This window comes from Amblyomma maculatum, chromosome 2 (assembly GCF_055883805.1).
Source record: "Amblyomma maculatum isolate TAMU_Amacu chromosome 2, ASM5588380v1, whole genome shotgun sequence".
Taxonomy (NCBI): Eukaryota; Metazoa; Arthropoda; class Arachnida; order Ixodida; family Ixodidae; genus Amblyomma; species Amblyomma maculatum.
Window position 1 is genome coordinate 13,366,419 of NC_139345.1, and position 27,267 is coordinate 13,393,685.

The following is a 27,267-nucleotide window of genomic DNA, read 5'->3' on the forward strand; positions in this document are numbered from 1 at the left end:
AGTTACCGAAATCGATGAAATCGGGTACATAATGAACTTTGCTGGCAGTGGTAGAGTGGTTCGCCGAAACTTGCGAGATTGGTCTTAATACTGCCAATTATAGAGCTAGGGAATGAACTAAGAATATTTCACCAGTGTGGGGCTAGTTGAAACGGCAGCTTAATAAGCTCTAGCAACCATTGAAACGTGGTTTGTTCAAAGCTTTCGTAAGAGGGAGGAGATTGTGACCTTCACTTTTTTTGCCTTTGATATGCTTTTCCGTTGTTGCTTTCGTTAGCACTTACTCATCCGCCTTGTAATGTTTTGTTGCTGTTCCTTTTTTCTCAATTTTGTTTTCATTGCGCCTTTCCTCACCTGTTTTTATTTTTCATTCGCCCGAACGGTTGTCGTTCGTCGTGTCGTAAATTTTTTTTTATTTAGGTTGTGTCTGCCTTTCGGCCCTTTGCTCAACTTGCTCCAAAGTTTAGGGGAACGAATTCCCCCGCAGTTGAGAAGCCCTGTGGCTTCGTAGCCGACTGGCTGCGCATGGGTGAATGTCAATGCGCAGTCATTCGCATCAAATTGCGAGCTATCATGCTTCGCACGGTTGCAATTTGCAGAGAGCTCGATTCTCGTTCAGAGCAGATTAGGTTTGCTTGAAAACTGTCTCGGCTCAAGTGTTTGCAACAATTCACCGTTTGCGTGGCTTTCTTTAGGAGCCACAAAAGAAAGCAAGCGGAATTCCAAATCTGCTGCTTGATAGTGGTGGGCTGCTTCGGGGGCCCCAGATAAAAAAAAAAAATGCTTATTTTTTCCCCTTATCTTTGTCTCGACACCTCTCACAACGGTTCGGATTTGGGACACGCTTTCACCTTGTCTTCAGTAACTGCACTGACCTCTGCACGTCATTGAAAAATACCGCGCATGAGAAATGCGCCCCGCACTTACATTATTCTTGACAATCAGCGAAATCGAGGGAGCCTGGAGCCGTAAATGGCCTCCATTATCAATAACGGAATGATTCACCAGAAATTTGGTACCGCCATTAAAAAAAAGATGTTGAGCGAACTGAGCCGATATTTCACGCAAAGCTTTGTCGCAGATCGCGTTTAGCGGGAATACCCTGTATGTTGCAAAATAGCCTCGTGGGAACGGGCGTTTTTTTTTTTTTTTTTTTTTTTTTTTTCGGAAAGAATTTTTTTCTTCTTCTCTCTCTTACCGCGCGTCTTCGCCGTTAGCCGCTGGCAGAGTGGGATACAACACATGAAAAAGGGGTTGCGAGCCCCTCAAATTAGTGTTGCTAAGTGAGCTGTAGGGCCAAGATCTGCCTTTTTTTTCTTGAGTTATATGACAGTATCCGCCTAAGCAGTCCAGCTTCAACTCCAGAAGGATTCGAAGCGCGGAATGCAGTCTCGTAGTAAGGGGAGCGGGCTGGCAAGATGTGAAAATACTTCATGAAATGTGGTCGGCACAACTTCGTCCTCGTTCAGTGACCACCCTTTGGTCTTCGTCATAGTGGAAGTGGCCACTACGGCGTACCTGTGAGGATTAGCGACTACTTTGACAGGCCCCACTTGCTAGGAGCACCGTCCTCGGCCTTGCGAATTCTGGTCGCCGATGTAGGGGCCGTCTTGATGGCGCCGTCTTCGGCGGCGCCATTAAAGTTAACAGGTATGATGGGGTCGACAGCGCGGTCGAGGCTTCGTTTCATTAGACGAGCTTTAGGAACTGGGAGTGTTTCTTTGAAATTGGTGGGCTGTAGGTGGTTATTTTATATTTTTAATGAGCGCGCAAGAAATGTTGAGGGTCAATTGTCCGGCATATAATACTGCAAAAATGCTGACATTGAATATTTTTAAGTCGCATCCTGCTTATACAGGGTGCTCTTTTCGTTCACTGGAGGCTAATGGGACGCGAAAATCGGCTACACGAGAGGTGTCTCACTCTGAAGCGTTCATTCTCACTCATCGCGAATTTTGCAATGAGTGCTTGCTCGCGTACGGACAGCGTCATTTAGTTATTTTTCCATTTCTGAATGAAAGCAGAGTGGTGGAGGGAACGAGATCTTTGCTGCCGTCGCCACTTGTTCCAGTCTCTGACAGGTCGCGCAGAGCAATGATGAACCGTGCGAGAGTTTGCTAGGCGCTTTGACCACTTCGGCTGTTTGAAGTGAGGGGTCGATTACACTATTTGTCGTTGCGGTAGTGTAAAAGCGAAACTGAATATGGAAAATATGTTAAGCCGTCCTTCCGTTTGCGCGTATCTTCGGGTTTTTCCATTTGGTTCCAAATAGCTTGTCTAATTTAGGGACAGTGAAAGCAAAATTGATGTACCAGTGTCGGTGACGGATTATATGTTCTTGGGGTTCTGAATACCCGGATCCGAAACCAACCGCGTCTGCCGCGTTTCTATGGAGGTGAAACGCAAAAGGCGCCCCTGTGTTTTTACGATGTCAGTAGACTTTAAAGGTCTACGAGTGGTGGAAAAAATTCCACAGCCCTCCGCTACGGCACGTCTTTCTCAATAGAGAGTTTTAGAATAGGGGGCCCCAAGCTTTGGGGCCCCCAAGGAGCTTGGGGCGTCGAAATGCGCATGCGCAGAACGTAAGGCGCGCTTGGGGTCGTGGGTTAACGCTAGGAGCGGCCCCTATTTTTCGGAAATAGCGTTCGCCCCAAGCCGCCGTTGGGTCGCTTGGGTTACGGCAACATGGCGGCGACCGGCCAAGCGGCGGCCGCTAGCCTCGGCACACATTCGTCGTCACCGCTCCATGGTGTCACGCGTTCATGGCAAACGAAAGGCCAATGAAGCTTATGCTATGTCTCATGATGCCCGCACCACCAAATTTTAGCAATAAAACGCCCTAAATTTTCTGATTGCTTCCGGATTTACCGAGCTGCTAGGCCTAGCGAGTTCGCCTCGTTCGGTTGCCATGGGGACCAGACGGCGGAAAGCGCGGAAGGTTCAAATGAGTTTTCCCGGCCTCGGCCTGGATTGACAATTGGCCGATTTCGTCTTGTATGACAAAAACAGTTTATATAACTGGTAGTTTTAATATAGTTTTGTGCAATAGTAGCACTTTTTGATGAACAGAATAGCGTTGTTGGCTCTTATATATTGAAATGCGTTTTCTTGGTTTACCGTCGTGGCGCTGCAATCGACGAACGCAAACCCGGCTCCGCTGCGTCGGGAAAACCCGTATTCTAAAACTCGCCGCTCGGCTAGCACGTTGCGCCGCCGCACGCTATTTCCTTGGGGGCCCCAAGCCTTGGGTCCCCCTATTCTAAAACTCCCTAATAGGGAGCTTTAGAATAGGGGGACCCTATCGGTTAGGGGGATAGGGTAATAGCGGGGCGCGAGTGCGCATGCGCAGAACGCAAGCGGGCCTTGGGTTTTTGGGTCAGCGGACGACGGTCACCCTATCTCTGCGAAATAGCGTGTACCCTATCGCCGGATAGGGTCGGGGAAAATGGCGGCGTCCGGCGAAGCGGCGGCCGCTCGCCTCGGCACACATTCGTCGTTACCGCTCCTAGGTGTCACGCGTTCAGCGCAAACGAAAGGCCAGCGAAGCTTGGGCTGTGTCTCATGATGCCCGCACCAGCAAATTTAAGCGATAGAACGCCCCATATTTTCTGATTGCTTCCGGATTTACCGAGCCGCTAGGCTTAGCGAGTTCGCCTCGTTTGGTTGCCATGGGGACCAGGCGTCGGAAAGCGCGGAAGGTTCAAATCAAGACAGACTGAAATACAGACCTGCACAGATAGCACTGCTCCAGCGCGCACCGTCTAGTTCATAGCCTTCGCCGCTAGGAAACGAACACTACGGGTAGCCTAGCGCTACTGTACACCTGTTAATAAGAAGGGTCTATTAGTTTTGTCATTTTTCTTCGTCGTTATAGTTTAATTATCTGTCCAAGCTGTAATGCGCCAACATCTGTTCTGCGCATGTGCAGCGAGTAACTGCAGTGCCGTCGCACAAAGCGGAATCGCGGTATGTCTTCTGGCGAGAGAAAAACGTTGTAAAAATAAACACTCTTTGCTAAAATACAAAAAGACAAAATTTTCGAAGTATAACTCGGGCAAAGATTTTTTTTTTTTTTCAATTTGGATACAGTTTGTTTATATTAATTTGTGATTTGATGATGATGAAAATGACAGACGAACAGGTCAACCGAGCGTCCGCAACAGCGAGAAAGGTAACGAAAGTTGGCGCACGAGGTCCCATAGGACCCCGTTTTCTGTGCAGGTCTGTATTTCAGTCGGTCGTGGTTCAAATGAGGTTTTCCGGCTCAGCCTGGATTGGTTAAGATTGGCCGATTTCGTCTTGTCTGAAGAAAAGAGTTTATATAACTGGTAGTTTTAAGATAGCTATGTACAATGACAGCAGTTTCTTTTTAATAAAATAGCATTGTTGGCTTTTATATATTTATATGCTTTTCACGGTTTACCGTTTGGGCGCTGCAATCGACAAACGCAAGCCCCGCTGCGCTCCTTTGGGAAAACCCTATTCTAAATTTCGCCGGTCGGCTCGAACGTTGAGCCGCGGCACGCTATTCCAAGCCTTGGATTCCCCTATTTTAAAGCTCTCTTATTTCTTCTTTCACCCCTCCCCCTTGTGTTGTGTTCGTTCTGTCCAGCCAGGGGTATTTGGCGCAAGGCTTGGGCGGTCCTTGCCTCGCGCTGTCGCCGCCCGCGCGCTCTATCGGGATGCGATCGTATCGGGGGCGAACGCGGCAAAAATGTAGGTTTTTTAGCTGCCGGTATCGAAACCGGCGACGCCGAGCAGGGTTGACCGCAAGGCGATTTGTTCACTGCCCCTGTCACAAAACTGGTTTTCTCGCATTTCGCTTTGCGTAGAGCGCGCATGCGGTGCAAAAAAAGTGTTGTTGCGAGGTGGTGCTCATCATAGCGTCCCTGCTAAAGGGGACCGCGTCGACGCTCCGTTCGAGGCACCGAGCTCGCACGAAGGGCTTTCAGACCTGAAGCCGACACCTTCGGGCGGCGTGGCTTCTCCCGTTGTAACCTGGTCACTGCATTCGTGTCCCCCTCAGCAACTCGAGTGATTTATGTGTTAGCTTTTACCGTCTTCGATGTCCACGGGGGTCGGTTGCCTAGCGCACCGCATCTGATGGCCGCTTATAATACGCTTGGGAATACGCTTGGTTGTCGATTTCGTTCGGTTCGTCAAATAAGTTACGAAATTACCTAGCTTGATGGGAGGCAACAGCCGACATCGCTTATGTCCTTGGATGTCCGTTTTCTCTCTCCGGATCATTGCTCTCATGTTGCTCTCCCTCTGTCTCGGCCTGCTACTATTATTTCAAGCGGACTCTGGCAGATGGCGCCACGAATCCGAGGAAGGCGGCCGGTGCGTCTCTCCTTTTTCTGTTTTGTTTTGGCTTCTGGTCGATCCGGCAGGCATTATTTTTTTTTTCTTCCCGCGTGTTTCCTTCTCGCTGGGCGTTTGTGCCTATCGTCGTCGATCAGTTTGGAGCCGTGTGCCACGTCGGACGGCCTGGGCACCGGCTGCACTTCCTTCCTTCGCCGGACGCCGGCGGCGGGCACGGTAGCAGCGGAACGCGTGGGTCCCAGTAGCGGTGCGGGCGATGCTGCTGCCACGTCCAGGTCCCGCGACGGCGACGTGCCCCCTCCGAGAAGCAGAGGTCGATCCCCGGTCGCCGTCGGTCGCCACAATACGCCCGACCATGTCGGCCGGGTGCCGCCGTTGATCGTCGGTGTGGTGCGACCGTGCTGTCTTCCACGGGAGCATCGGGCGCCGTAGCAGCGTCCGTGCGCTATCGCAGCAGGCCGTCGACGTGGAGGCGCTCGGTGGCAGCGCGCCGCCGCCCCGTCGTGAAGGTGATTTGCTGCCGGGCAGCCTGCTCTTGTTTTCCCGGTTTATTGGCGCCGATGGGGTTCTCATTGGGGTGACTGTTCTTGATCGCCCCCTCTCGCGTGTGCCCGCCGCTGCTGTTTTGTCGGCGTGAGGCTGCTCGCGAAACCAACGGGCGGACATTTCGGCTGATTACTGCGTGTAGAGAGCGAGCGGCATGGCCGCTATAATCCCCCTTCTTCAGACGTCCGTCGCTTTCCGCCGAGCGATAGGCCGCTCGTCCTTGAGTTTTCACATTCCTTTTCCTCGTTGCAGTGTGGCATATTCGGATTTTTGTTTGTTTGTTGCTGTCGGGTGGTCTCGCCGGTGTCGTTGGCCTCCTTGTAAAGCATCTGTTGTGCGCCCACATGCGCCGATCACCTCGTTTAGTTCGTTGTGGAGAGAAAAAAAAAGGGGAGGGGGGGGGGGTAGCGCAACTTAGCTTGCGTATTACGTAACACGCGGAAACTCCAGCTCCTGCCCATTTTTCGGTGGCGGTGGAAACGCCGTACTTTTGTCTGCTCTCCGGCTGTCGTCTTTTTAACTGTCTGTATAAATCGAGGCAGCTTGCTTCGTCCTGTCGTCCTTGTTCATGTGCTCCGTTCTTGCACTCTTGCACTGGGTCCTGCAAAGATATGAAAGCGCCGGTGTGACCAAACCTACCGTACGTGTGTGGACACGTGGGCGCCTTGCTCTAGTGTCAGCACCACAAGGCCATTTTTTTTTTAACCCACACCAGCTACACTAGTGTAGCAAAAAACCATTGGAGGTATAGGAGATTTGTTACACTAGTGTACATGGTGTAGTTTAATAATTGTAACCTCTGCAGAATTGTGAAAAATTTTCCGCCATGGCAGTTTGCGTTGTGATTCATTGCAGCTTTTAATTTAGCTGTCTGTACTGAACGTCTGCTTGACTGTTGCCTCAAGGTCATTGAAAGGTACTCTCAATACGAGATATCTTTCGCAGTTTATAGCGTTCAGTATGGGAAGGGACATTGGTAGACCACAGCTTACCATATTTATTGCAGCATATGCCTGCCACTCTTCCTCAAGTAAAATCTCTGGTTTGATTCCTGCTGTCTTGTTTGCATTTCATATTTATTTAAAAACGAATGAATTCAAAAGCGTTATCACAAACCATTTACTTCAGTTTGGATGGAACTCTATGGAAAAGGGACTTTTTTTTGCTGCTAATACGTTGCAGCAAAAACTCATCAAAAAAACTCGTGTGATTCAATAATGCGATGCAAGCTCAAATAATGACACCACATCATCTGCTTGTGGCAAAACTGAAAAAAGAAAAAAAAACCTCACCTTTTTGTTTGTGCACCTCTGCTCTCTCACATGAAATGAACTTATGCCAGTTAGTCCGAATGGCCATCTTAAATTGTTTTATTTGGAGTACTGTCTCTGGGTATGTATTGAGCCGCTGGAGAAAAGGAAATGTGCAGCTCCCAATGCATTGGTGCCTTACACAAAAGCAAATAATATAACATTGCATCAGTGACATTCTCAGCAAATTTCAAAAATTGCATATCTTAAAGAACATCAGTAAGTCTACTTGTTTGTGATAGCATAAAGTTCCACTCTGCATTTGATAGCGAAATAGCCCTGCACTGATGTGAATTGTGCATGGCTTATCGTGGGCTATTTTACTGCAACCATCAGTTAATCTTTTTTTTTTTAACCTCAGCCACCTGTCAAGGCCAGCAGTCAATAATTGGGGAGGTGGAAATGCCCTTCCCACATTAAGGGACATAGGAAGAGTGTGAGATCCATAAGGTGGAGTAGTAGCTTAGGTTGTGTGGTGAGACTGAAGGAGTGTGCAGACTGAGCCTGGCTGCCAGGGAGAGAGTCCACAGGGTGCTTGTCATGAAAAGAGGTTATGACAAGGGAAGCTGGCACTGCAAAAAGCAGGAGGTTATGGTAAGACTGCATGCACGCACCTCTAGAGAAAGGCGAGAATGAGAGGTAGAGGAGAAGGAGTGTATGATGGTGGTGGTGGGCGTTAGTGTCTGTGCTGCTTAATGCTCTGGCAGGAGGTGTTCGCATGACTGATTGGAGCGGAATGTGTCTCTTTCTGTGCTGCTCATATTTGACGCTGAAATGAATTCGGGGCACTTCTCGAGTAGTCACCATGTGATTGCTGTGGAGTAAAGATAAGGATAGGAAAAATGGCACCTGGTTTTTAGAGGCTTTGTTTGGTTTGATTTGTTGTGCATTATCTTGAGCTATTGTAATGTTTTAGTGAAGGCAGCCAACTTCTTGCCTGGCCTCAACTCGACTAGAGGATCGGAACCTTTTAAAATTTGGAAGGATTCATGCATATTTAGATTGTGAAAGCAGACGGGATTTCATAAATATTGTTTACATTTTTCACTTTGTTGCAGAACTATAATCGCTTGTCAAAAGCCTACCATAAGAAAGGGGTAAAAGTGGCAACATGCTGTGCTTGACATTTTTATATTGTTCCTTCTTGGGCAGCAGCATTGTTAGTCATGCTGAGATAAATCCTCTTTGTATATGAGTTTCTGTTTTTATCATGTACTTGCAAATTAATGCCTTTTAAAAGGCAAGTTTCATTATTGAAGTAATGCTGCATTACAAGAGAAGGCTTTACAACAGAATGTGCAGCTCAATAATATCCTTTCTCCTGCTCCCCGCTCCCTTTTCACTATGCCTGATGTCAAACCTCTCGAATAAAAAAAAAAGTTTGTGCAGCAGTGCCGTGATGCTCTGGCTTGAGGCCAGTCTCTTGCACTCCACACAAGCACTGATAGCTTATTCAACTACACACTCATTCTCCAGCCGTCAGTGCCAGTTCCTCCCTGAGAGTTTGTACAGATAAATGAAGTGAAAACAAGCCTACAGGTAATCATAGCCAACATCTCTCAAGTCAGCATCGTCACTTTGGCAGAGAGTGGAAGAGCAAGAGGCTCACCTGTCTCAAGCGTCCATCGTTGTATACGTGGATACATGTGCCCAAGGTTGTGAAGCAAGAACTGCAGCCTATTGTCCAAGCAGACCTGGCCTTAGTCAGACCTCCACGTTTAAACTTATGGAACCATCTACATCATTTTGCACTGAGCTCATTGCAGTTCAAGGGGCGCTCTGCTACATGACCGCCACAACTCTGTCTCCTGCGGCCCACATTCTCATTTGTAATGATGCCCTGCAAGTAGTTCGGTTGCTGCAACATGTCAGAGAGAGACGTGCCCAGGAATATCTCTGGACATCCACCAGCTTGCAGCAACCATCCCACAGCGTATACATATTGAGTGGGTTCCACGGGACCTATTTATTGCCTTCTCAAAGCTGCTCAGATTTAGCGACCCGCTTTGTGACCCCAGGGTAATCATTGCCTTGGCTCCTTAATTTGGGCAACACTACTCTCCTTTCATCAAGAAAGGAATACCTCCGACGCCGCACACATGCTCTTGTCCCTCTGGGTTGGGGTTGGGCTCACTCCTGTCACTGAGATGTGACACCTCAATTCCAACATTTATATCCCCGCTCAGGGAAGGTCCTGCATTGAGATAACAAGAATGTTTTGGGTGCTTACTGGATTTGGTCAGAACAATTTTAATGTTCATATTGTGCACAGTGATGGTGAAGCAGGACAGGCCACTGTCTAAGCAATGCCACTGGTGGTGCCACCTCGTTGCATTCCAAGCTGAGAAAGGTTTATTGTGACGCACGAGCAAAACTTCTTGAACTTGGAGTAGTTTTGGCCGAACTAAGTTTTGGTGACTGTTATTGATAAAGCAGTTAGTAGCACTCCCATACCTTCCACTAAGCAACTCCGCCTATCTACCTTCCTTTGCCGAATCTTTGTGGCAGTGTTGCTGCAAACAAGACGAGATGGCGCATTGCTGAGCAGTGGCCTGTTTTGATTTGCTGTTGCTGCAGACGATGTGAATATGAAGACTGGTTCTGATCGAACCAGGGAAGTGCCCCAAACAAATTTGGCATAAAGCAATACTGCTGCCCAAATGCTATTTATGAGCAAGATCTAAAGATTCAATGGTTGGGCTTCGTGGTGAAGCTTTGTACCGGGTGCACATAATTGCACAAAACTCAGTATCAGTGCTTCCCAAAATAATTACCTACAGAAGGCTGGTCTTGGCTCTTAACACAGGTCAATTATCAAGAGTTTGTCCTGCAGTATTGGTGGGTTATGAGATGATTTGGAGGTTTGCTCTTGAATTATTGCATGTGAGCGAGCATTACGGAATGCTGTCTTGTTTCAAGGTGTTCAGAAATAAAGTTACTTTTCTGAGCTACTTTTGATCATCTATTGAGAAGTCTACACGTTATGACATTTCTGCAGTATAAAGGAAACTAACCGTGAAATATTTAAACTAATAATTTTGTTTTCATATGTATGAGGGTTACTGGGTTAAATATCAGCTCTAGGTGTTTGTATTTTATTTAAACTATAGGACAATACTGTTGAATGTAAAATGTACGTCTTTGGAAAATTGTGGTCTTGTCAAGCTCTGGTGGTATACCACTCAACATCAGTGCTATGCCACCACATGTATTTTTCTAATCCTGTGCAATTTGTATAAGCTGTCATATATCTTAATGGCAGTTGAAATCTGTCATTTAAAAACTGAGTACGGTGCGCGCTACTACGTTCTGGGATTTATTATTTTTATGGCAATTGGTGGGAGGTCTGTTAAATGATTTCTTCTTTCCTGCTGTTTGTTTCAGCAGCCATGTGATGAGTGGGTTGTCAGTTCATTATATCTCATATGAAGTGCAAAAGCATGAAATAATTTCTGCTGCTTCTTCAGTCATCATTCTGGAATCCGGGGCAGACTGTCTTGAATAGTGTACTGAAATAAAACACTGGAACATCATTTACAGTGGACTGCATTGTGATGCATGCCTTCATATGACCTATACTGAACCTAATTGGTTTCAACTATTGAAACCAATGCAGCATAAGAAAAGGAGTTCAGTTATAAGTTACTGGTCAAAGGCGAGTGCATTGGAAATGAAATGCAGACAGGATATCTGTAATTTGAATACAAACAAAAATATTTATTGCTGGAGGACAAAAACTGCCATAAACAATTTTTTGCAGAGCGATATTCACGCGATCAAAGTATTCAATCTGCATCATGTGATAATTCTTTGGCTGTTTGTTTCATTTGTGATAGGTAGTGCAATAATATCTTGTGCATCACTGCGAATAAGAAAATATGCTCTGAAAATTTATTAATTTAGTAATGCCCCCAAAATAAAACTGAGCACGGGCCTGTGGAAAAGTGCTTTCCTTCGTCTGGCCTGCTGATGATGCGATCACCATGAATGTCAAACTGAACGTCCGGGTGACCCACACGCACCCGAGCTATGCACATGCACATCCGCTTGAAGGGTGCTCTGGAAGTGAAATTTTGTTTGTTTGTCTGCTGTGCTTTATTTTGGAGGCACTAGTACTTGTATGCATTGTAGTGGAGGACCTGAAGTTTTTATAGCTTGCAAACAACTAACCAAGGCTAGCTTAGCATAGCCCTGTTTGGCATTCCATAGCACATCTGGACCTACTGTTCCTACTGGTCTTAGTTAATTAGTACCAATACAATTAAGGGGAAATGAGTGTTAAAAATTGTTTACTTAAAAAAATTAGTTTTTCATTTCTTTACTCTTTGAGTACCTTTGATCCTATTTTGCATATAACAAAAAAAAATTGAGACAGAAATGATTGCCAAATTAGCTCAAAAACTGTTAGGCACTCCCAACAACTGTGAAACATGTCTAGTGGTCAAAACACTTTTTTCATGCACATTTTATATACTTAAGTTGGTCATGTCATAACCACGTTTGGCATGCATAGTTTATTATTTTTGTGCAATGCAGATTCTTAGGTTTTTAATGCAATTCATATCATTTTTAAGGATGACATTGCTTAAATATTTAGGTACCAGCCACTGAAAATGATGCATGCATATCTATTGCAATTGCTGCTTTTTTGCACCTTGAAGCTGCACATGGTGGGATAAGTATCTCTGGGAGTCTTGGTAGCTTGATTGCAGCTCAACTGCCTTCACTAAGAAGCAACCCTGCAGCCTGGAAGCTTTTGACCAACCCCGTACATCGCATGTACACGAGAGTGTAAAATGGTGCTGCTTGAGGACCGGCTTAGTGACTGCAGAGAAGTCTCATTTCTTGTACTTTGGCGTCTATTTGCAGGTGGTTCTTTTTCTCCTGAACCTTCTTGCTGTTTACATGATTCCATTTTATCTAGCTTCACAAAGGCAGTTGCCCAAATCAAAGCAGCTACAGGTCATTGCTGGTGTTATCTGACTTGCCTGTTTTGTTGTGCTGTTCTGTTACTGGATCAGCTGGCCTGACTGATGTATGCACTCGTGTATGCTCAGGAGGAGGAGGAGGAGCAGTGTGCTGCGATGGCTCGGCAGCTGTGGCCACGGAGGTAGCACAGGAGGGGGGCACGGCCATGGCGCCCCCTCCGCCTCACGGCCTGGGGCCCCCCCACTTTGCCCCCGACGAGCTGCCCCTGGCTGATCTGCGGCGTATGTTGATGCAGCAGCTCGAGTACTACTTCTCCAGGTACAGCCACTGCAACTATATTGAGACTACATGAAGTTCATGTACTTCTTGTCTTCTTGCAGGAAGTTTGCCTAATTTTGATGTACTCTTACTGGAGGGGCGATTAATGGCTAGGTGAACAGTCCCATGAGAACATGTGCTCCTGCTTTTGCTCCTAAGCTTAGCTTGGTACACCTGAATAAGAATGAGATCATCACAGACATGAGAACGAGGGGACCATCATGATGACCTAAAAGTGGCTCCGCATTGTTTTATAATTTGATTTCATATAGGTACACACAATGCAGAATTTAGCGAAATCATGCATCATATCATAGTGAAAAAAAAAAAACAAAATGCTGAAGTGAATGAAAAATGCACACCACCCACTTGCTTTTGACCAAACGTTGCAGATTTTTTTGTCTGGTGTTGGAAACGAGCCATTGAGGTCAATTCTGCTTGATAGAAAATTACTGTCTCAAGTTGAATGAAACTTACTGTTATGCCGTGTTTTGGTACAGGGAAAATCTTGCCAATGATACATACCTACTGTCTCAAATGGATAGCGATCAGTATGTGCCCATTGGCACAGTGGCCAACTTCAACCAGATCAAAAAGCTAACCAAGGATCTTAGTCTCATCGTCGACGTCCTGCGAGGTGAGAGGGCGTTTCAGCCTATTTGCACGCAATATTGAGTTTCTTTTTCTTTTCTTTCCTGTAAATCAGCCATTGTTTTTACGGTGTAGAACTGTGGGGCATCCCTACAGGCCTTCCATTGGTGCTAGTAGTGCAGACTTCATGGAGCTAAATGAGCATGAGCATGAAAAGAACGCAGGCTATGGGCTCGGGTTTTGCTCACATTATCAATTAAATGTGCATTTCTGATGGAGGCAGGAATGCTTGGTCCAAAATGCAATTTGTAGCTTTGCTAATAATTACTTCATTATGATGGTGTTGCAGCTTGCCCCAAAAATGGGCAGTCTACACTTATTCCTACTGCAAAAATTTTATCTCCCTTTTACTATTGTGTTTTCACTCTATGAAATCAGCTCGAAGGTTTCAAGCCTATGTGTTGACGGTTCCTCTCTCTGATTCCCTGCCTAGAATCCCCCAATGTGCAGGTAGATGAGGCTGGTGAAAAAGTGCGTCCTAACCACAAACGCTGTGTCCTCATCCTTAGAGAAATACCTGAGAGCACCCCTGTCAAGGTAAGGGCAGTCGCCTTTTTTGCGTTGGGCGATGCCTGCATGCTGTGGTGTGAAAGTACATATAGCAGTTGTTGCTGGTTTTTGTCTGCAGGACATTGAGGCACTGTTCAAAGCCGGTGACAAGTGCCCTCAGTTTCTGAGCTGTGAGTTTGCCCACAACAGCAGTTGGTATGTCACCTTCGAGTCTGATGAGGATGCACAGCAGGCATACAGGTACCTCCGTGAGGAGGTGCGCTCCTTCCAGGGAAAACCCATTATGGTGAGCTTTCATTTGCTCTGTTGTTTTTGTGTGCTGTGGGGCATTAGCCAGGAGCTGAAGGTGTAATTGTCGGTATTCTTTCTAGCCATTGCGCTATGTTTGAGGTGGAATTTTCATTCAACTGCAGTCCATCTGTGTCACTGTGTATTAAAGGCAGCTGCTAGATTCCGTATGAATGTTTTGTTGTTGCACCTTTGGGCATTGTTTCTTAGCCCTGTTCCAGTTTTTGCTGGCATTTCTAGCTCTCACAAGTACAGTGTGGCTTAGTGGGCTGTCCACATTTTTTTGTCAGGTTTGTGACAGTTTTGGCTGCCGTGCCTAATCTAGTGTGGACTGCAGGCACGCATCAAGGCAAAGCCCATCTCCCGAGCCTCGTTCCTGCCCCCGTACAAAAACGGCCTGCGGCATCAACCCCCCCACCTAATGGCTGCTGGGGAAGGTCTGAGTGGAGGCTCTGTGGCAGCCCCCACAGCTGCTGGGCCTGCTCCGGGGGGAGTCTCGACGCAGCCGCTGAGCTCCAGCCAGCCAGCAGCCACCACTCCAGTGGCACCACAGCAGACCACACAGGCAGCATCCACCTTCTACCAGGGGCCGCTACAGGTGGGCCTTGCTTTTCGGTGGCACCTCTGCTGTGCAGGCACATTCACAGCCATTGACCAGACTGAGTGAACATTTTAGTTGGGGGGGCTATCTTAGAAAAAAAACCTGTTTCTATACCAAATTTAATCAAATTGCACACCCTTGACTAGTTTTTTTGTGCCGATATCAGAATACAGCTCTACAGTCGACGACCGATTTTTCGGACTGTCAACGGACCGTGAAAATGTCCGAAATATCGGGCAGTCCGAAAAAACAAATGTGCACCGCTGAAGTGCCGCAGTGGTTACGGCGCTCGACTACTGTTCCCAAGGACGCGGGATCGAATCCCGGCCTCTGCGGCCGCTTTTTGATAGAGGCGAAAAGCAAGGCGCCCATGTGCTGTGCGATGTCAGTGCACGTTAAAGAACCCCAGGTGGTTGAAATTTCCGGAGTCCTCCGCTACAGCGTCCCTCATAGCCTGAGTTGCTTTGGGACGTTAAGGGGGGACACCCCTCTTAAAACTTTTTTCCTTATTTATGGGTGGATCTGACTGAAACTTGCACCATTAATGTACTTTTGCATGCTGATTTCAAATATCTGATTAGTTTTCTTGTAGATGAAATAGCTTTCAAAATAATCCCTAATTCATGTTCTTCGTTTGGAGGTGAGTTAATTACTAAACACTTTATGGCATGAGGAGAATAGCCCTGCCAGAGTGATCTAGAAGGATCATAGAGTGCCGCTAGTCATGAATTAACGTGGTAGAAGAATTTGAACCAAAGTTACAATAAGTCAAACTTTTATGAATAAAAGCCCAGGTTGGCACCTAAGATTGATAATTAATTCGGTAAATGTTGCCGCATAATAACTGTACATATTTTTGTCCTACGGCACTGTCGAAGGTTTTCTCTTTCTAACAAGACAAGAATGAGAGCTATAGCACAAATAGACTAAGAGATATCTCTCCTCCAAAATTGCAGCACCCTCAAAATTGCAGTTTTGAGAAAACGAGGAAAAACACTTCACAGCATGTAGGTGTAAATTATGTCAATGATTGATATGTCAACAAGATCAGAAACAGGTGGAAAGTGATCTGAAGCGAAAATTAATGGCCTATGCCAATTTGAGCCAAAGTTACGCAATAGGAAACGCTTGAAAGGAAAATTCCATTTGGGTACCAAAGACAACATAACCTTCTCAGCAAATTTTCTTTTGTCGTCACTGCATTTACCTTGGTTTCATGAGACTCGCAGGATTCCCTTTCTAGAAAAAAAATTTTTAAAGCAATAGCAAGAACAGGACCAGAGATATTGATCTTTAAAAAATGCAACACTACCAAAATTGGGGGATTGTCGGAAGCACTCAAGCCTCACGGCATTTAATCAGGAAGGGCAACCCCAAAGACCTCATGCTATTAAAATGCACCAGGAGCATAGTCGGGGTGCATGCTGTCGCGGTGTTTTCTTTTTTTCTGTTTTAGCAACGCCAAGCGAAGCCGCCCGCTTCTTTGCAGAACGTACGCTACGGTGCAAGTCCTTTTCTTCAGCTCTCCTGGACCCAGTTGCTGTCACATTTGTACTGCATTCTTGCAGAATTGCTGCTGCTGTATGCTTGCAGCCGGCATTGAAGCGCAGCACAGCTTCTGCTGTGGCTGCTTCCACAGCAAACAGTGATGAGTGCCGCTCTTTGTGGATCAAGGTCCAGATGACCGAGTGGAAGCTTTCGTTCGAGTTCTGGGTCTTCCCCCGAATGCACCTCTGCAGCAGGCTCTTCTCTGATAAACGACTATAAACAGGCAAAAGAGCATCAGCCACATCTCTTGGCAGACTGTAATTGTGCTTTGGTGCAGGCTCCTCTTTTGCCTTTGCAGCGTTGTGGCGGCACCATGACTTCTCACCGGTAGGACACAAACTGTGTTTGGGGCAGTCATCAGTAGATGTGATGTGGTAATATGTCGCCATCACAGCTCGCTGCATGGCATCCACATCACCTGCATTTGATCGAAGCGCTCGGCCATAATATATTGCCAGCTTGTCAACTAGATCAGCTGTCAGCCTTCCTCTGCCGCCAAGACTTTGCTTCCCTGCACCCTTGTGTCTCTGCAAGAGGTTGCGCAAAGCTGCTCCCATACGCTTGTGCACGTGATTTATGCAGTCCTCTTTGACTATTTCAATGTAGCCATAGATTGCAGCATCTTTAAGAGCACTGAACGTGCGACTGTCCCCATCGCATAGCATGGTTGTGTAGCGCATGTTGTGGCGCTGCAGAGATCTTTCAAACAGAATTTTGCCAGCCTCTACTTCCATTTGACCAGCCTTGGAGTTGGTGTTTTTTTGGCACTGGTGGCGTGATTTCCAAAGTTCGTAGCCGTCAGTGTTTGGCTTGGGACCAATTTCGCAGCCCAGACAAAAGTTTGACAACACCACATAATCAAGCACGTAACCAGTGAAGAGTTCCACCACGGCACCGACGCCTATATGTGATGAGTGTCCGCGCGTCATCCATGTGCCGTCGTAGCACACGGCAATGTTCCCCCTATGCCCAAAACACAAGTCATCGTAGACCTTCGCCACTGCCTGCGCGGCTTGTGCCATAGCGGTCGTGGCGGCTCGGGTAGCAGCGGGTTGCAGTGTGTTCTTCAGATGCCGTTGAAACGTCTTGTTGTGCATCCCGCGCCGCGACAACCCCATCGCCGAAAAGATATCGTTCATTGCTGTCTGGCCGTTACCGGTCGACAGCATTGCTCGACTAGCCAGAATATTCAGCTCAAAAGGATTGCACCTTTTCTCGCCGTCAACCCTCCGCGAGTTCCACTCGGCCGCATTCTCACCGCAGTTGTCGCACAGCACGATCAGTTTTACGGCGAGGCCATAGCTCCGGTCGCTGGTAATTAAACGCACGCATCCACGACACGTTTTGCACCGCACGGCATCCAGAAGGATATTCACAATGCTGAGGTCAATTACCGCATAGGAGGCTGTTCCGTCCGCATCTGACTCTGCGGACGCACCACTTGCATCGGCGAACAGCGCGGTCTTTCGTGCCGTCGCCGGCGTCGATACCAGTCTATCAAGCGTAGCCTGCTCACGGGCACTCACTTGAGTTATGTCACTGTTAGTGACAGGCGCGGTATCAATACGTACACGACTGCAGTCGGCACGAAGAACGGCGCCGTTGTCCAGCGGAATCGGAGAAGCGTCGCCGCCCGCAACGTGATCGTCACACAATCCCGCAGCACTGGCACTTGCTTCTTGCACAGTATGCAACGAAGTCGCATTCTTAACGCGTTTCTTTGGTTGCTTTCGCCCGAACTTGTGCAAAGAGCGGTACTTCTTCGCGCCTGGCATGACTCTCGCGTTGCACTAGCGTGGTCGGCAGAAAGACAAAATGGCGTCACTGGGAGTCCGCATTTCAGGGCTAGCTTGCCGGAACCAACCAAACGACGCCATTTTGATCACGTGCCTTAACCGGCCAATAGTAGCGCGCGCTGCATGCTATCTTTTTGTTTGTTTTTTATGGGGAAGGCGGAGCGCACAGGGTTGCTTTCCGAAAGAAAAAATAAGCCGAAAACGCGCGCTTTCGAACGAGACCAAAATCGCCGCGGTGGAGCGCGTAGTTCTCATGCGCCGGGCGATCGAAATTGGGTGTCGTTTGTCCACAATTTAAAGGGCAGTGGGTGTGGTACTGCATTTTTTAATCGCTATAACTTCATAAATACGCGGGGTATAAGGATGAAAATTTGCGTGCAGATGCGGAATAGTGCGAGGAATACGAAAATGAAAAAAGAAAATCCGATTTTCAGGCCGATTTTCGGTGCCAAAGAGCCGTGTCCCCCCTTAAACCCTATTAACCAACCAACCAAAAGAGCTCAATTTATTGCCTGTTATTGACTTTGAGGCCGGAAAAAGTCGTGAATGCTTTTCTGCATCACGCTCCACTTCCGTGCTAACAGGTTCGCCTGAATTTCGGCGAGAGTCGTCACAGTCGAAGCGATCAAGTCAAAGGAAGAAAAAGAAGCACTCCGGCAGCGAGCAGCGGCATTGTTCCTGAAGCAGAAGCTGCTAGGCAAATAATATAGCCTTGATCCAGCATCAGTTTTGCTGAGGAGCGGCACACAAGTCCGGCACCGGTTTCAAGGCTTATCGAAGGAAAAAGTAAACAAGATGGCGGCGACACCGCTCAAAATGTGTGGCTGTTGGCCCGACTGATGCTTGGAATGTCCGAAAAATCGAATAGACCTTCCTAGAACGTCCAAAATTTTGAGCTGCGCAATACATTGATTTTATAAGGTATGTCCTGGGGTCGGGAAAGAGTCCGAATAATCAAGCTTGTCCGAAAAATCAGTTGCCGACTGTAGACTTAAATACAGTTGAACCTGCTTATAACGAACCTCCATTTTACGAATTCCTCGATTTTACCTTCCTAGAACGTCCGAAATTTTGAGCTGTGCAATACATTGATTTTATAAGGTATGTCCTGGGGCCGGGAAAGAGTCCGAATAATCAAGCTTGTCCGAAAAATCAGTTGCCGACTGTGGACTTAAATACAGTTGAACCTGCTTATAACGAACCTCCATTTTACGAATTCCTCGATTTTACGAAGTTTTTCTATTCCCCGTCGCCAGTCCCATAGAAACCCGTGTATTTTTGACCTCAATGTAACAAAGTGGCTAGGGGAGAGAACCTTGAAATAACGAATTCGGGCCGTCAACCGCCTAGTCTTTTTGCCGCATATTTTAAGAACATAGAGCGAATTGTGCCAGACTTTTTTCGTTAAATGATCAAGAATGATGACCGCCTAAAAAAAACATTCGCAGCCGCAGAGAGCGAGCATATTACTCGCCCACGCGGTGGTGGTGATAATAATGCGCAGGCGCCCCGTTAGCAGCGCCACCCTTTGACTGATGCAGAAATCACCACTTCGTATGCGTGACACTAGGTGGCGCGACAGGGATTTCTCGAACTTTGTTGTTTGTTTTCATTCGGTGCTTTTCGAGTCCATCTCTTTGTTGCCCTACGTCGTTCCGGCAAGCTTGCTTCCGAAGTGTGCATTTCGTTTTTGTCTTCGTGTATCTGTGCGCCGGGTCGTGTTGGTGCTTTAAGACATCGAGAATGAATACGTCCACGAAAAAACGGAAAATATTGTCTCTTGAGGACAAAATTGCTATTCTGGACGCCGTTGCTGGAGGCAAAAAAAAGGATATAGCTGCCAGGTTTGGAATCCCAGCTAGCTCTCTCTCTACCATACTCAACGCGAAAGATGCGATTCGTGGTGCAATGGAGTCTAGTGCTGACGGCAAAAAAAAGAAGCTGAAGCCATCAACATATGCCGACGTGGACAAAGCGGTGTTCGCATGGTTCATGGACATGAAAGCTAGAAATCTTCCGATCAGCGGCGCTCTCTTGCAACAAAAGGCACGTGATTATGCTTGCATCTTGGGCTTTGATGACCTGAAAGCGAGCAACAGATGGCTGCAAGGCTTCAAAAAGAGGCATGGCATCGCTGGAAAGATGATAAGCGGTGAGTCCTCATCTGCGGACAGTGATGCTGCCAATTCTTGGGTTGAAGAGAAACTTCCAGCAGTTTTGGAGCGCTACGACGCGTCCGAAATCTACAACTGTGACGAGACGGCTCTTTTTTATCAGTTGCTTCCAAACCGCACCCTCAGCCTAAAAGGTGACGTCTGCCACGGCGGCAAGCAGAGCAAACTTCGCATAACTGTGTTGCTGTGTGTAAACTCAGACGGGACTGACAAGCGCGTCCCACTGATTATCGGCAAGAGTGCCCGCCCCAGGTGCTTCAAAGGAACGCACCGGATGCCCGTTAAATACGTAGCCAATTCGAAAGCGTGGATGACACGGGCTATATTTGGTGACTGGTTGAAGGCATTTAATGAAGATGTCAAGAAGCAGAAGCGCACCATTTGCTTATTCCTAGATAACTGTGCTGCGCACCATGTTGAAGGCCTCGACCTTTCAAATATTGAACTGCAGTATTTGCCCGCTAACTGCACTTCACTCATTCAGCCCCTCGACAAAGGAATTATTAATAGAGTGAAGTGCAGCTACCGGCTTAGACTGATTCAAAGGCTGCTTCTGAACATTCGTCTTCAGCGGGAAATGAGAGTGGACATTTTTCAAGCAGTTGAGGTGCTTGAAGCATCGTGGCGAGAAACGGGTGCGGACATAATCGCTAACTGTTTTAGAAAAGCCCGCATCACAAAAGAAGTTCAGACTGCGCAAGCTGACGATAAAGAGGAGCGCTTGGAGCCTTCATCGCCGCCCGATCTCGCCGAAGCTTGGGGTTTATTGCGCGTGAATGGAGCAGCCCCGGATGACGTGCAGCTCTGCGACTTTTTGCATGCGGATGACTGTGCCGTGACTTCTGAAGAGATGTCGGATGAGGCGCTGGTGGAAAGTATCCGATGTCAGACCGACTGTGATGGATTCCCAGAGGTCGAGCCACCATGTGCTATGCCTTCAACGAATGAAGTGTTGGACGCCATCGACGTTTTGCGCCGCGTCGCCGGCTCGCTGGACGATGGTGGTTCAGCTTTAAGTGCTTTAATGACCTACGAGCGATCAGTGGTGCCGACCCTCGTCAACAAACAGCAAAGCAAAATCACTCGTTACTTCTCAGCGCAATAAAAGCGGTCTGGGCGAGTTCACTAGCCTTGATTTTCAGCTTAGTTTCGTTTCTGTATTTATTTTTCGAACTTTCTCGCGGAAACTGCATATAACGAAAACCTCCCTATAACGAATATTTCACGGGCTTTTTCAATTTCGTTATATCCAGGTTCAACTGTAGCACTCTATAGTTACCAGAAACAATGCAAAAAAAAAGGGCATCATGAAGGGTTTCAAATTTCACATGGTTAGATTCTAGAAAGAAAAAGTAATACAATGTTGGAAACAGTTCTTTTTTTTTTTTTTTTTTCCATTTTATTATTATAAGTGATTTTAAAAGTCGTTGAAACTCAACATACAAGTTGTGCTCAACATACATTCAAAACTAGAGCATTTAAAGAAATTTCTGAAACCTAATTAAAAATTTGACTTCCAACATTGCATAGCCTACACAAAAAAAAATTTGTGGTTCTATCTGCCATGGGTGTCGAGATATGCTAGTTTGTAATCTGCTGAGTGTCCAAAAGTTTTATTTTGTGAAAAACAATAAAGACAAAGAAAGTGTTGTTTATGCAAAATACATCAGATTTATTCACATACTGGTATTACCAGATGCCTAATAACCCCCTGGGATGTAGTCAGTCAGACCAGAGTCATTGAAATGGCGCTTTTTCAGTGCGCGCTGCAGATTTTTCACTGATTTGCACTTTTGTATAAATGCAGTTTTCCTCTGATTATCTTTCTCTTGCCCCCGCAGGGGGCACCTGTTAAAGCAGGTGTTTGTGTGTTTTGTGCGACACCACGGACCCCGAGCACCCACGCTTAGCCGTGCGTGGCATCGCCGTGTCTGGGGAAAAGGGGATCCTGGTGGTTGAGCCGATGCCGAGTGTTTGGACCTTTAAGGCCCCTCGGCGGAGGCAACACACCACTTTGGCCCACGCTTCCCACAGACGGCACCTCCGGGCTGACCCACCCGGGGGAAATCGGCAGTCGCCTTTTCCTGTCCTCCACTTCATCTTTCACTTTCCTATCTCTTTTCTCAGCACTGTCCTGTCTCCTCCTCACTTCTTGTTTTTCCTTTTTTCTTGGCGGCGAGGGTTAACCTTGTGTGGAGTAGCTACCCTGAGTTGCCCATATTTGGTTATAGTAGCGGTGTACTGCTGGCGTGGGCAGGACTTCTTGCAAGTTCCTGTCCCGTCCCCTCGTTGGGCTCCATGGTGGGTGGCAGGCACAACTACCGAAAACACAAACCCTTTCATGGATTCTTTCTCCCAAACAAATGATCGCCCTCCAAACAAACGAGGGCGGACCGATGCTACAAGCCATTTCTTTGTGAAAACAAAAGAGACTTTCCCAAAGTTCCATGTCATACATAGCGAGGAGCTTGAAAAACCCGCTCGAAAAATCTCCCCTTTCATAGTGTCAAAGTGTCTCACTAAAGACCTGGGCCCTGGATATAAAGTATCAAAACTTGCAAATGGTGACCTCTTGCTAGAAGTACAAACCAAGTGCCAGTCCTCCAACCTGAAAAACATTGTGTCGCTTGGGGACATCCCTGTCGTCATCACTCCCCACCGATCCTTGAACATTGTAAAAGGAGTAATATCTGAGATAGACTTAATTGCTCTCACTGAAGATGAAATGGCAGAAGGACTAGCAGACCAAAACGTCATAGCAGTTCACAGAATAAAAATCCGAAAGGATAACAAGGAGATCCCTACAAAACATCTGGTTCTGACTTTCAATAGCTGCACCCTCCCAGAGTCAATTGAAGTCGGATACATCAAAATAAACGTCCGACCGTACATCCCAAATCCGAGGAGATGCTTCAACTGCCAGAAATACGGCCATGGTTCGCAAAGTTGCCGTGGCCGCAGAACTTGTGCGAAATGTGCTGCGAACGACCACAACTCTGATAACTGCACCGCAAACCCACGCTGTGCAAACTGTGAGGGGGATCACCCCGCATACTCTCGATCCTGCCAAAAATGGAAAGAAGAAAAGCAGATCATTACACTAAAAACAACAAAGAACATCACATACAAAGAGGCACGTACTCAGTACAACAAAACCAAGAACGCATTTCAGTTCACAGCGAAACCAAATCTCGCCGATGTGGTGCGACAGGGCGGGGCACCACAACGGCCTTCGGCACCTACCCAGACCTCAAACGAGGCTGAGGTAGTGCCATCCCCTGCCCCGGTGGAAGCAGCTCCCGCTCCTCCACCACCCCCAAAACAGGCTACGCGTCCCTCAGGGTCGGCGGGCCACAAGACCTCCGCCCACGAGGCAAGGTCTAAAAAGAAAGAACACGTGCCTCTGGCACGTTCGTCCAGCACCTCAGACGAGGTAATGGACATAGGCCAGGACAGCTCTTTGCCGTCTTCGTCACAGAGACGGCAGAGCTCCTTGGAAAGAACCAAAACAGACAAGGCCCGAATCACGGGCCCTGGAAAAAACCTAACTTAATTTCTAAGCTTTCAACAAAATAAGATGGCATTCCTGGTACAGTGGAACTGTAGAGGACTTCTAAAGAATATTAATGACATAAAAGACATTCTAGATACAGTCTCGCCAGTTGCACTGTGCGTACAGGAAACAAATTTAGGTTGCATGCACTCGAATATACTGAAAAAATATCAAGTCTTCCGCCGAGATCGAGAGCAAGCAAGCAGGCTTTCGGGTGGTGCGGCCATCATATTGCAAAGTGGAGTTCCAGCTCAAGAACTGAAATTAAACACTCCCTTAGAAGCTGTAGCAGCCACAATAATTGCCTTTAAAACTCTTACTGTGTGTTCTGTCTATCTTGAACCAAATCTTAAAATAACACTCCATGATCTAGAAAACCTTTTTTGCCAACTACCAGAGCCCTACCTAGTAGTAGGAGATTTTAATGCACACTCCCCTTTGTGGGGAAGTGAAAAAAGTGATACACGTGGACAGCTTATCGAGGATTTTATTCTTAGTTCAGACATTTGCTTATTGAACTCCTGTAAGCCCACGTACTGTTCACCAAGGTCAGGAAAAATGAGTTTTTTAGATTTGGCTTTTAGTTCACCTTCCCTTTTTAATGATTTTAAATGGGATGTTCTGAACAACCCGTATAGTAGCGACCACCTGCCAGCAATAATCAGCTTATCATCCTCACCATCAGTCATGCCGACCAAACCAAAACGGTGGAAACTTCACTTAGCAGATTGGGAGCTTTTTAAAGTAGAGGCGAATCTAGGAGCAGTTTTCTCAGATGCCCTTAGTGTCGACAGACTAAATGAGTTGTTCACGACTTGCATTATCACTGCCGCTCATCTCACCATTCCACAGTCCTTAGGTGTGGTGCGACAAAAACACAAGACGTGGTGGTCTCGGGAATGTAAGGAGGCCAAAAAGCGACAAAATAAAGCATGGGGTGTTTTCCGAAGGTACCCTACACACGAAAATCTTACAGCTTTTAAAAAGGCCAAAGCTAAAGCTCGATACGTCCGTCGCAACTCTGAAAAAGAATCCTGGCAGAAGTATGTCACGTCAATAAATAGCTCAATGACGTCTAAGAAAATGTGGGAACAAGTTCGTAAACTCAGTGGAAACTTTTCCCCGTTTACAATTCCCATCCTCACAGCCCCTGGTATTCAGACTAGCATAGAAGAACAGGCCAATGTACTAGGCGAACATTTCACACACGTTTCAAGTTCGTCACACTACACAGAAACATTCTTAAAATACAAAAACATAGCTGAGAAACAAAAACTCCCAACAAGTGGTGGCAGAAATGAATCATATAATAGTTTTATTACACTCCAAGAAGTAAAGAACGTCCTTGCTGCTGGAAAACAGACTGCGCCTGGCCCTGACGAAATTCATTACGAAATGCTGGCTCATTTATCTGAATCCTCTGTAGAGGCACTTGTGAAATTCTTTAACAGAATTTGGACTCTGGGTAAACTCCCAGAGGCTTGGAAACAAGCTGTTATTGTTCCGTTTCTGAAACCAGGAAAGCCGCCGACCTCAGTGGGCAGTTACAGACCCATAGCTCTGACCAGCTGTTTAGCAAAATGTTTTGAAAGTGTTTTAAACATCAGACTAACTTTCATCCTAGAATCTCACAAACTTCTTAATGTTCATCAGTGTGGTTTTAAAAAAGGGTGCGCAACGACCGACCACTTAGTGCGTCTTGAAAATACTGTCAGGGAAGCGTTCATACATAAACAAAATTGCCTGGCCGTTTTCTTTGACATGGAAAAGGCATACGACACGACTTGGAGGTTCGGGATCCTACGCGATATAGCAGATTTGGGCATCCGAGGCCGGATGCTAAATGTTCTGAAGGACTTTCTATCAGGTCGTTCATTTCAAGTACGTCTCGGTACCACCTTCTCGAGGAACTTTATTCAAGAGAATGGGGTACCTCAGGGGTGCATTTTAAGTACAACTTTGTTTATTGTAAAAATGAATTCTATTAGCAAGGTAATCCCAAAATCCATTATGTTCTCGCTGTATGTCGACGACCTTCAAATAGCCTGCACATCCTCAAACATATCAATTTGTGAAAGACAAGTACAATTAACACTAAATAAACTAGACTCATGGGCTTTTAAAAATGGGTTCAAATTTTCCCCACAGAAAACAGTGGCAGTAATGTTCTCGCTGAAACGAGGTATACAGATCAATCCCAAGCTACACCTAAATGGGATTGAGTTGCCAGTAAAGAGCGAACATAAATTTTTGGGTGTAACGTTCGACAGAAAACTAACATTCCTGCCTCACATAAACATCCTAAAGAGGAAAGCCATAAAATCTCTAAACATACTGAAGGTTCTCTCTCGGAAACATTGGGGGTCTGATAGGGCGTGTCTTCTACATATATATCGATCTGTTGTGCGGTCTAGCTTGGACTACGGGTCCATAGTCTACGGGTCAGCTAGACCATCATATTTAAGGAAATTGGACCCGGTACATAACCTAGGTTTACGCCTTTCTTGTGGCGCTTACAGAACATCCCCTGTTGATAGTCTGTATGCAGAGACGAACGAGCCTCCGCTGAAAGATAGAAGGGCTTCACTCACATGTGCTTATGTCCTTAGAATAAGATCACAGAAAAAACACCTCTGCTATCCAATAGTCTCAACATGCCGCTCACGAGTAATTTTCACAAATAAACCACAAGCAACGAGGCCACTGATAATGCGTTTCGAAGACATTTGCAGTGAGCTAGAAATTCTGGACACCTTGCCCGACACTGCACCAAAAAACAGGCCCCTACCCCCATGGTACAAACTTCCAAATGTCTGTGATCTCACTCTAACACGCTTCAACAAAAGCCAAACTCCTAAAGAACATATAATACAAGAATTTCGCACAATAAAAGAAAAGTACAGTAATTATACAGAGTTTTATACAGATGGATCAAAAACTTCTACTTATGTTGGCTGTGCCGTAGTTGAAGAGAACTGGGAACAAATAATTAGGCTTCCTCAGTGTGCATCAATTTTTACAGCTGAATCTTATGCTATCCTGACAGCTGTAGGAAAAATAGTGAATGAAGGCATTGGGAACAGTGTCATCTACACCGATTCGTTGAGTGTACTGACGGCTTTAAATCACAGAAATGCTGCCATGCCTCTAATCGGTGACATAATACATAATGTAAAAATGATCACAACACAAGGACATAACATAGTGTTCTGTTGGGTCCCTAGTCACGTAGGCATTGACGGCAATGAAAGAGCAGACAAATGTGCTGCACTTGCCCACAACAAATTGATTCAGAAAGCAAACATACCACATAGTGATTGCTTGAAATTAATAAAACATAAACAGATGAATAAATGGCAGTCCAGATGGCACAACCAAGAAAATAATAAGTTGCGTCTCATAAAGCCTGTACTAGGAGAATGGAAATCGAGCACACATCAACAACGTTTTATGGAAGTGATAGTATGCCGTCTTCGTATTGGACATACTCATCTTACACATAACTTTCTGCTAATGAAACATAACAAACCGACCTGTGAAGAATGCGACGAGATACTCACTGTAAACCACATTCTAATTACATGCTCAAAACTTGAGGCACTACGGAGAAAACATTTTACTATATTTTACAATCATACCATCCCATTTCATCCCACCTTGCTTTTAGGAGAAAGAGCACTTGTAAACCTAGCATCTGTTCTCAGTTTCCTAGAAGAAG

At 46.5% G+C, this 27,267-nt stretch overlaps 1 protein-coding gene across 5 annotated transcripts in view; it reads left to right on the forward strand.

Annotated features, from left to right (window-relative positions):
* The window catches only part of LOC146197968 (uncharacterized), a 100,693-nt gene that overhangs the window by 36,828 nt on the left and 36,598 nt on the right, over positions 1-27,267 (forward strand). For 4 of the 5 annotated variants that reach the window (XM_084593251.1, XM_084593252.1, XM_084593250.1 and 1 more), the window contains 5 exons: positions 12,239-12,428; positions 12,929-13,065; positions 13,513-13,616; positions 13,708-13,875; positions 14,215-14,475. In XM_084593251.1, the coding sequence (XP_084449377.1) occupies positions 12,239-12,428; positions 12,929-13,065; positions 13,513-13,616; positions 13,708-13,875; positions 14,215-14,475 (860 nt within the window). Of the gene's footprint in view, positions 1-5,439; positions 5,835-12,238; positions 12,429-12,928; positions 13,066-13,512; positions 13,617-13,707; positions 13,876-14,214; positions 14,476-27,267 lie in introns of those variants that run through there. The other variant, XM_084593253.1, reaches the window with a different exon arrangement.